Below are 10793 nucleotides of genomic sequence, written 5' to 3' on the forward strand. Positions count from 1 at the left end.
CTGACCAGGAAACGGCTGAATGCTCTGTCCTCCACTGACACAGACACCTGGACAACTGACAACAACCTCTAGAGGAGACAGATGGAGAGAGTGGTAGAAAGAGAGGGAGTGGGGTGGGCAATGAGGCAAGAAGAGGAGGACAGCAGGAGAAAAAGGAAGGACAGAGGGTGAGGGTTATGGAGAGGGTGAGGGTTATGGAGAGAGTGAGGGTGAGGGAGCGGGTTATGGAGAGGTTAAAGGGAGAAGGTTATGGAGAGGGTGAGGGTGAGGGTGTGGGTGTGGGAGAGGGTTATGGAGAGGTTAAAGGGAGAAGGTTATGGAGAGGGTGAGAGTAAGGGTTATGGAAAGGGAAAAGGGAGAGGGTGAGGGTTATGGAGAGGGGTGGGAGAGGGGTGACGGAGGGGGTGAGGTATATGGAGAGGGTGAGAGAGAGAGAGAGAGAGAACAGGTTGTCACATGTTCTCAGAAAGCCTCCATTGTTCTCCGTTCCTCTGATCAATAGAGAGGCTGATGGGAAAAAAGGCGGGTCCAAATATACGGTGGAGAAGAATAGCCTTAATAATGCCAGGCTCTGTTCTGCGGATTTACTGTGTGTGTGTGTGTGTGTGTGTGTGTGTGTGTGTGTGTGTGTGTGTGTGTGTGTGTGTGTGTGTGTGTGTGTGTGTGTGTGTGTGTGTGTGTGTGTGTGTGTGTGTGTGTGTGTGTGTGTGTGTGTGTGTGTGTGTACAGACAGAGTGTGCAGACCTGTGGAGTTGGCAGATTCCCGTACAGAACAATGGTTTGTTCTGTGCCCCGGGGTGAGATAGATTATATTGAGCCATGCCAAACCTTCACCCTCCCCTTACTCCTCCACCCACCTAACAACATCCCGCTCCCACCAGTGGTTGTTCTTTTCTGTGTGTGTGTGTGTTACCTTGTATGCATCCACCACCACATCTATAAGTTTGGGAGCCTGGAACAGGAGATTGGAGCCTGGTAGCAACCTGACCAACTCCTAGAACGAGAGAAAGAGAAAGAGATAGAGAAAGAGAAATAGAGAGAGAAATAGAAAGAGAAAGAGATAGCGAAAGAGAAAGAGATAGCGAAAGAGAAATAGAGAGACAGAGACAGATATGTTAATTCCAGGGCTAGAGAGAAAGGGACACCGAGTCTGGGGGACTCAGTTTGAGACAATGTTAATTAATTGGCGTGCGATGGGTTTGTGTGTGTTAGAGCTCAGCAGAGAGAGAGTTGTGTGTGTAGAGAGATTACCTCATACCACTGATATTGTAATTGTTCCACAGCAAAGAGAGAGTAGATGTGGTTCTCTAGAAGCTTCTCAGCCAACAGGCCTAAACTGGGATGGTCCTAACAGAGACAGATAGACAAGCCATGTTGGTGTTCTCTGTGTGTATGTGTGTGTTCATCATGCGTTCATAGGTGTATATAAGTATGTGTGTTTGTGTGCACGAGTGTGTGTTCTCCCCGTGCATATAGGTGTTTGTGCACCTGCCTGTGCGAGTGTGTCTCACCATGGTAGTGTGAGTATGTGTGTGTATATAGGTGTGTATAAGTGTATACTGATGTGCGTGTTCTCCCGTTTGTGTATGTGTGCGTCTCACCATGGTAGTGTGTGTATGTGTGTGTATGTGTGTGTCTCATCATGGTAGTGTGTGTATGTGTGTGTCTCACCATGGTAGTGTGTGTATGTGTGTGTATGTGTGTGTCTCACCATGGTAGTGTGTGTATGTGTGTGTCTCACCATGGTAGTGTGTGTATGTGTGTGTCTCACCATGGTAGTGTGTGTGTGTATGTGTGTGTCTCACCCTGGTAGTGTGTGTATTTGTGTGTCTCATCATGGTAGTGTGTGTATGTGTGTGTCTCACCATGGTAGTGCTCTCCATATAGACGTTGTTCTCCAGATGGCAGAGGCCATCGTGGGGTGTGACTATACCAGCCAGTCTGCTGTCCAACGCCAGGTGAGAAGGCTGGTCTGTCATCAACAACAACAGACGCTTGGCCTCCCCACGCCAACCCACCTCACCCTGATGGAGAGAAAGAGAGAAAGGGAGAGAGAGGGGGAGAGAAAGAGAGGGTATAGGGGAGGTGGAGGAGGGAGAAAGAAAGAGAGAGAGAGACAAAGAAAGAAAGAAAGAAAGAAAGAAAGAAAGAAAGAAAGAAAGAAAGAAAGAAAGAAAGAAAGAAAGAAAGAAAGAAAGAAAGAAAGATTCATCCATACTGTATTTTCATCTCATTGTCTATTCACTCATTTCCTGATCAGTCAGGATAAGTCAATTCATTCTAAGCTACTGGAAAGAAAGGCTAATTAGAAAGTATAGCCTGCCATTCCACACTGATGATGTCACCCGCTGTATGAGCTACTGGGAAAGAAAGTGAGGAGAGGACGGAGTGAGTGTGTCTACCCCCTGCAAGCTCTGACTCAGGTCCCCTGAAGGGTCCTATTCCACATCGATGGTTTCATCCACTGTGTGTGTGTGTGTGTGTGTGTGTCATCCCCCAGTGATAGTGCCAGTAGATGCCAGCAGCACTACTCATTGCTGACCCAGCATGCCACCATTCTCCCTGACACATACACACACTAACTCTCTCACACACACACACACACACACACACACACACACACACACACACACACACACACATGCACACCTGCACAGACATGCACACGCACGCACACACGCACACACACACTGACACACACCCCTCTTCAGTGAGTGACATCATCGCGAAGGTATGGGATGCCTTCTCGAAAGGGGGTCTGAGTCAAAGCATGCAGGGGCCACCAAACACACAAACACCCACACCAACACACCCACACCAACACAGACACACCAACACAGACACACCAACACAGACACACCAACACAGACACACCCACACCAACACAGACACACCCACACCAACACACCCACACCCACACACCCACACCAACACAGACACACCAACACACACAGACACACACCCACACAGACACACACCCACACCAACACACCCACACAGACACACCAACACAGACACACACCCACACAGACACACCCACACCAACACAGACACACCCACACCAACACACCCACACCCACACCAACACACCCACACCAACACAGACACACCAACACAGACACACCAACACAGACACAGACACACATGCAGTCCCTACCTGACATACAGTAGCTTGGAGCATAGCGTCCAACCCTCCCTCTGGTGTGTCCATGTTGCCTGATATCCTCTGTCTCTTGATGATGCGTGTAAACTCGGACATGTTTGCCGTCATACTAAGAACATGGTGGAAGCCATGGGCTGGGCGACACTTCACCTCATAGTCACTGAGGGAGATGGGTGTGGGGGGAGGGGGGTGGAGAGAGGGAGAGTCACTCATCATTGAAAGAATGAAGATACCTGTCGTCCAGCAACTTGAAAGGGTTTTGTCAGTGAGTTGGTGTGTCTGAGTTGGTGTGTCTGTGTGTGTCCCACCCTACCTGCAGGGGTTATTTATCTTAGAGGGGTGTACATTGATGTAGGGGGAGACAGGTTTGTCAACGAAGGAGCCGAACCCCAGACGCAAATCACTGGAATGTTCTCTCATACGGTGGGACAAGGCTACGCCCACCGTCTTCAGCTGCACCAATAGGGAAACATCAGGGAGATTTTCATACTGTACACCCAACCAATCACGGTAAAGAGTAAACACTTACCTAGTCAAGGTAAAAATACAAATGTCTTCATAAATCAATCTATTTCAGCTGAAATCGTATCAAAGTTTATTTCGATAATTAAAAGTGCTAAGAGTTGTGCTGTAAAAACATTATACTTTAGGTTATGTAGGTAATGTAGATAACCAGTCACTCACCTGGTCCAGGTTTTCCTGCATGGATGCTGATACGTCCACCAGGTAGTATAGATCAACAGGATACCTCTCTAACTGTTGTACTGCTACTATCACACTGGCCTCAGCACCTACACACAGTGGCATGTTTATTTGAAATAAAACCACCATTGGAATTATCACTCACCAGAGTTCAGAGCTGTGTACCCTGAGGCAAGGAATAGAGCGCAAGCTTTTTTTTGCTACTTTCTCATATCATCAATAGCCTGTAGTCATGCAGCCTATAAATGTTTTGATTTCTAAGACATTCTAAGGTTTGTATGATTCAGAACTAAAGTTACAAATAACTCTAAATCTAGCATATAGGACCTGTTTCAAATGATCACGTTTACACTTAAAATAGCCACTTAATATGAACACTGGCTCCAGAATGGGAAAAATATCCTTTCTATTTTATTCAGTTGAATTATATTCTTCTTGCTATAAAATCATATCATATAAAATAATGGCACAAGACTTAAGCATATCTTATCAGCTAAATGAACAAGCCTATAGCCCATGGAATTGGAGCATAGCCAGATTGTCACGCCTTGACCTTAGAGAGCTTTTTATGTCTCTATTTTGGTTTGGTCAGGGTGTGATTTGGGTGGGCATTCTATGTTCTATTTTCTATGTTTTTGTATTTCTTTGTTTTGGCAGGGTATGGTTCTCAATCAGGGACAGCTGTCTATCATTGTCTCTGATTGGGAACCATACTTAGGCAGCCCTTTTTCCCACCTGTGATTGTGGGTAGTTAACTTTGTTTGTGAAACATAGCCCTTAATCGGCACAGTTGTTTTGTATTGTTTTTGTCGGCATCATCCTAAATAAAAGGAATATGTACGCTCACCACGCTGTGCTTTGGTCTAGTTCTTTCGACGGCCGTGACACAGATAACATACAGTAGGCCAACTCATATTCTGTTCTTCTGAAATACATTTTTTCATATCTTAATGTTTCTTTAGACCTGACTAAAATAAATATTGGATTCATTGTGATGGTGTATATTAAATTGATTTATTTGACTTTTAAAAAGTATATGTTCCAAAGGCACGCATCAGTGGCTTGTTTGCAGCTTGTATGTGTGGAGTCCTGGAGATGCTAAATGTGTTTATGTTAATTAACGGTCAATTACTGTGAGACCAGCACTCTTTCGCATGACAATAACGGGCTGACAGAATTTCATGACCGCCACAGCCCTAGCTCAGGACAATATATACAGAACAAAAATACAAAAGCAACATACAACAATTTCAAATATTTTACTGAGTTAAAGTTCATATAAGGAAATCAGTCAATTGAAATAAATAAATAATGCCCTAATCTATGGATTTCACATGACTGCGAATCAAGATATGCATCTGTTGGTCACATGCCTTAAAGGTAGGGGCGTGGATCAGAAAACCAGTCAGTATCTGGTGTGACCACCATTTTCCTCATGCAGGGCGACAAATCTCCTTCACATAGACTTGATCAGGCTGATGATTGTGGCCTGTGGAATATTGTCCCACTTCTCTTTAATGGCTGTGCGAAATTGCTGGATATTGGCGGGAACTGGAACACGCCGTCATACACGTCGATCCAGAGCATCCCAAACATGCTCAATGGGTGACATGTCTGGTGAGTATGCAGGCCATGGAAGAACTGGGACATTTTCAGCTTCCAGGAATTGTTTGCAGATCCCTGCAACATGGGGCCAAGTATTATCATGCTGAAACATGAGGTAATGACGGCGGATGAACGGCACGACAATGGGCCTCAGTCATGGTATCTCTGTGCATTCAAATTGCCATCGATAAAATGCAAGTGTGTTCATTGTCTGTAGCTTATGCCTGCCCATGCCATAACCCCACTGCCACCATGGGGCACTCTGTTCACAACGTTGACATCAGCAAACTGCTCACCCACACGACACCATATACGTGGTCTGTGGATGTGAGGCCGGTTGGATGTACTGCCAAATTCTTTAAAACAACGTTGTAGTTGGCTTATGATTGAGAAATTAACATTCAATCCTCTGGCAACAGCTCTGGTGGACATTCCTGCAGTCAGCATGCCAATTGCACGCTCCCTCAAAACTTGAGACATCTGTGTCATTGTGTTGTGTGACAACACTGCACATTTTAGAGTGGCCTTTTATTTTTCCTAGCATAAGGTGCACCTGTGTAATGATCATGCTGTTTAATCAGCTTCTTGATATGCCACACTTGTCAGGTGGGTGGATTATCTTGGCAAAGGAGAAATGCTCACAAACAAGGATGTAAACAAATTTGTGCACCAAATTTGAGAGAAATAAGCTTTTTGTGTGTATGTAAAATTTCTTGGGATCTCTCATTTCAACTCATGAAACATGGGACCAACACCTGTGGCGTTTATATTTTTGTTCAGTGTATGTACAACATACAGCAAATAACTTGTAAAGCGGACATACATCAAGACGTACAGTAAAACAGGATATGTGCAGTCCACCATTCAGTGAGTTATTCAGTGGCAGCTATACTCTGCCCCTCACCTGGTCTGAGTGTGAGGGTGATCTCTCCCGGTGACACCTGAGTGCTGCTGGTCGTAGCATTGACCTCCACCATGACCTCTGGATGCTCTATGAACTCTAGGCCACACCCCCTCCTTGCCAGGTTCCCCACCAGGTCGCAGCGCTCTCCCACCTCCGCTCCATCCAGGAAACCCTGTTAGGGGTCAGAATTCAGGGGTTGGAGATCAGGGCCCATACCTTTCTCTCTGCACATTATATCAGGGGTCAATTCCAATTTCAAATCACTCCAGTCAGGAGAGGTGTACTATATAGCAAGTGTAATTACACTGTAACTAACTATGTAAGTGAAGTAGGGATAAATAGCTAAGTTATTACCATCATTGCAATTCATTTTTATTGCAATTCATTTTCGATTTTCTTGAACTGAGATTTTAATCTCCTGAATTGCCTGAATAGAAACAGAGTCAGTTGACTCTGATGTTCAGTTGTATAACTGGAAATAGAAGTGATTATACGTGGGACTGTGTGCGTGTGAGTTGAAATTATTGTTTAGAAGCTAGGCAGTGCCTTGCAGTGACATTACACAACATAGACAATAATCCCAGTATAGAAACACACTTCTGTGAGTTGGACTGTGTCAACTGTGTCATGGTTTAGGGCTTTAGAGTGCCTGGTCAAAGAGGATTACAGCCCTCTGATACTCTGGTACTACTGACACAAAACAACAGCCCTCTGATACTCTGGTACAACTGACACAAAACAACAGCCCTCTGATACTCTGTGACTACTGACACAAAACAACAGCCCTCTGATACTCTGGTACTACTGACACAAAACAGCCCTCTGATACTCTGGTACTACTGACACAAAACAACAGCCCTCTGATACTCTGGTACCACTGACACAAAACAACAGCCCTCTGATACTCTGGTACTACTGACACAAAACAACAGCCCTCTGATACTCTGGGACTACTGACACAAAACAACAGCCCTCTGATACTCTGGTACTACTGACACAAAACAAAACAACAGTAAATACTGCTATGAAGATTTAGGCCTGAATATACACCAGAGTCAATATTCAATAAAAATATTCTATAAGAGGTGTCTGTAATCAAGCAGTAAAACATAGTCTAAGAGGCATTCCGAACTAAGAGGCATGTTCAATTGAGTATGGCTTTGATCTGTGTCTGGGAAACCCGCACTAGAGTTCTCCGTTGTGGTCGGCTCCGGCCCACTTCAACCTCTGGTTCTGTTAAGTCCCTCTAAACCACAGTCATACAGGGACTTTCCTAACAACAGACCCAATAGACTGGTACTAACAGAAACTGACAGTGTATGTTGGAGGAGTTTTCAGAATGAGTTACCCCACTCCGAGACAGGGTGTTTCCAATTCACGCACCAGTGAGCCAGCCCAGTCAAGGTCTCAAGACCAGTGTCCCAGGTAATGATAAGGTGTGTATGTGTGTGTGTGTGTGTATACGTATGCGCGCGCGTGTGTGTGTGCGCGCGTGTGTGTGTGTGTGTCTTCAGGAGGTTGTGATGTCCTAGATTACAGGTTCTCATGGTCACTTATTGGGTCAGAGTAGTACTTTACAAGAACCCAGGATTAAGGCAGAACCCAGACAGACACACACACACCAGGAAAGGGTTATCAACAGGGTGTATGAAAAGTGTGTTTGTGCGTTATCTATGACAGACTAAACACAGAGATAAAGCCAGAGCCTGTAGAAGTGTTTAAATTACCAATCACAAATGGCCCTGTCACTAATCTATGTGCTGACATGTCAGAAAGAGCACCTTCTCTACAGACTAATGTGAATGCTCTACTCCTCACTCTCCATTCTTTCTCTCTGTGTCCCCCCCCCCCCCCCTCTCTCTCTCTCTCTCTCAGTGTCCCCCTTCTCTCTCTCTCTCTCTCTCTCTCGTGTGTCCCCTCCCTTGTCTCTCTCTCTGCCCCCCCCCCTCTCTCTCTCTCTCCGTGTCCCCGTTCTCTCTATCTCTCTGTGTCCCCCTCTCTCCCTCTCTCTCTGTGTCCCCCTTCTCTCTGTCTCTCACTCTCTCTCTCTCTCTCCCCATCTCGCCCTCTCTTACCGCCTCAAAGCACCAGGCACACTGTGGTCCGCGTCGGAGGCACTCTGAACACGACGAGACAGGAGGAGACGAGCATACACGCTCACCTGTGGAGAAGGATAGAGGAGAGGAAAGAAGAGGAGAGGAGAGAGAATTAACACATGAAAGACTGACTGTGTGAACAGTCATTAACCATGCAGCAGTAAGGCTCTGTCAATTACCATGTTTAAATCAGGAATGTAGAGGGACAATGTAGACTCACAACAGATCAGTGTGTGTGTGTGTGTGTGTGTGCGTGTGAACAGGTGCTTCAGTGTAGTTCATGCACACAGTTATTCACAAGGTCAGTAATCACATTGCAGTCAAACACAATAATCTGACTAATTATTCTACAGACTGTAGAGTATACTGTGTTTCTAAACAATGTTTCACATCCATTAGAACTATGGACCTAATTCTACTACTAAGCCAATCTATGGCTCAGATCCCATGTATTCCCTGAGAGGCTGGTATTGTACAGTAATGTAGGCCACGAGAGGAATGCTGCAGATCTCAGTTTACTAATTTGTGAAATAATGAATGATGAATTAGTGAATTAACAAGCAGCTCTAACCTAATTACTGTGCCAGTTACAGCTAGATTACACAACACTGTAGGCTACAGCAGTACCTGATCAGTCGAAGCTGGTCACGTCACTTATAGATCAATAAAAATACCATGATAAACATCACTAATTCCTGAAGAGATGTATAATATAAAGCTGGGAATATAACAGTATGATACATGTATTTGATAGATGCAGTGCGTTGATAAGCCTATGTGGCTGTCATTGTTATTGACTGAAACGTGTGAGTGTGACGTTCCGTTGTGAACAGCGACAGACGACCAGCCGAGACATTGTCGAGGAAGGACTACTGGCGGGACATTTATAGCTATCATCATTATCTGACAGTTCATTCTTGAAGATTCTTTCACTATTTCATCTGTCTCACCCATTCACACAATGATGATGTTTCCATCTATTAATGATGAGTGAGTGCATTAATTCCACAGTAGCCTAACCTACCTATCCAGGTATATTCTGTCACTCACCGGAATGAGAGCTCCCGACGATGATGTTAGCGGCCAATACCACGCAGAGCAGCACGCAATGCAGACTCGGGTAACCGTATTTATGTAGCCAGGAAGTCATATCTACACCGGGGGCAGGCTGTAGGAATCGGGTCAGCTCGAGACACCGGCAGCAGGCATGCAGCTCCGGTCACCGCCTACTACTGACACTCTCCAATAATGGGAATCAACCGGGAAATACCGCACGACCGCGTGAACAAGAGGCAGCGCCAGGAATGAATGGTGCGTCGTTGGGGCATTGTTGTTTGTTTTCTTTCCGCCCAATAACCTTCTTATCCAAACAGACGATTATTCCCAGAAATCTGATTCACGTGGAGTTGCCTTGGCAAAGCTCTTTATAGTGCGAATGAGAAAGTGAAAACTAGACATCTCTCTTTCTCTCTCTATCGTGCATTTATTCCAGCCCGCAGCAGGTGTAGTGACGTTTTGTGCACCCCCCGTCACATACTGTGTCCCGGGAGAGACTTCACTGAGCTCATTCAAACAACAACACCAGTGTCTCAGCGCGCTCTCGTTCCTCTCCTTTGTTTCTATCGTTTTCTTCTTTGCAATGTTTCAGCGTTGAGCGTCTCACGACCATATGCTGATTGTAAAGCCCAGCCTAAAAAATCTGTCTCTCTCTTGGTTTTATGCTGTGCACTGACTCAGGCACCGTCATGGCAACGATGCTTCCCACACATGTGAGAGAGAAATGTTCTACAGTAAAATACTTTGTGTGTGTGTGTGTGTGTGTGTGTGTGTGTGTGAGAGAGAGTGTGTGAGTGTGTGTGTGTGAGAGAGAGAGAGAGAGAGAGAGTGTGTGAGAGAGAGTGGGTGGGAGGCTTTGACACTACTGTTTGATTTAAGTTCTTCAGACCCATTGTGCTATTATGAAGTGTCTCACTAGTGTTAGTCTAATGTTGTTGTTGTCTGACGCCAGGTGGGGGAGTAGTGTGTGTGTGTGTGTCTGAGAGAGAGAGACAGTCAGGGTAATAAAAACAGAGTGTAGTTCACAGTCCCATGTTAAGGGGGTTAGTCTATTATAAAGAAAGATTCCTGCGACATAGAGTAACCTCCACTAGCCAGCTGGACTTCTGAACAGGAGCCAGATGGAGGGGGAGGGTGGAGAGAGAGAGAGGGTTGTAGTTAACAAATGGGTTGTCCAAAAGACAAGAGAGGAAAACGGCTTCAATGTTTCTTTTAGAGAGGGGACAAAATCCAAGACAGTATAACAGCCAGTACCTAAACAGAGAGG

General features: G+C 45.5%; 1 protein-coding gene across 1 annotated transcript in view; it reads right to left on the reverse strand.

Moving 5' to 3' along the window:
- The window catches only part of itgb8 (integrin, beta 8), a 16944-nt gene extending 6655 nt beyond the window's left edge, over positions 1-10289 (reverse strand). The window contains exons 1-10 of the mRNA XM_020507102.2: positions 9521-10289; positions 8450-8535; positions 6375-6546; positions 3848-3954; positions 3477-3616; positions 3158-3323; positions 1866-2024; positions 1252-1347; positions 914-994; positions 1-68 (exon numbers count right to left, since the gene is read on the reverse strand). The exon at positions 1-68 is cut by the window's left edge and continues 76 nt beyond it. Of these exons, the coding sequence (XP_020362691.2) occupies positions 1-68; positions 914-994; positions 1252-1347; positions 1866-2024; positions 3158-3323; positions 3477-3616; positions 3848-3954; positions 6375-6546; positions 8450-8535; positions 9521-9620 (1175 nt within the window). The 5' untranslated portion in view covers positions 9621-10289. The remainder of the gene's footprint in view (positions 69-913; positions 995-1251; positions 1348-1865; positions 2025-3157; positions 3324-3476; positions 3617-3847; positions 3955-6374; positions 6547-8449; positions 8536-9520) is intronic.
- Between the last annotated feature and the right edge of the window lie 504 nt (positions 10290-10793).

This window comes from Oncorhynchus kisutch, linkage group LG17, assembly GCF_002021735.2.
Source record: "Oncorhynchus kisutch isolate 150728-3 linkage group LG17, Okis_V2, whole genome shotgun sequence".
Taxonomy (NCBI): domain Eukaryota; kingdom Metazoa; phylum Chordata; class Actinopteri; order Salmoniformes; family Salmonidae; genus Oncorhynchus; species Oncorhynchus kisutch.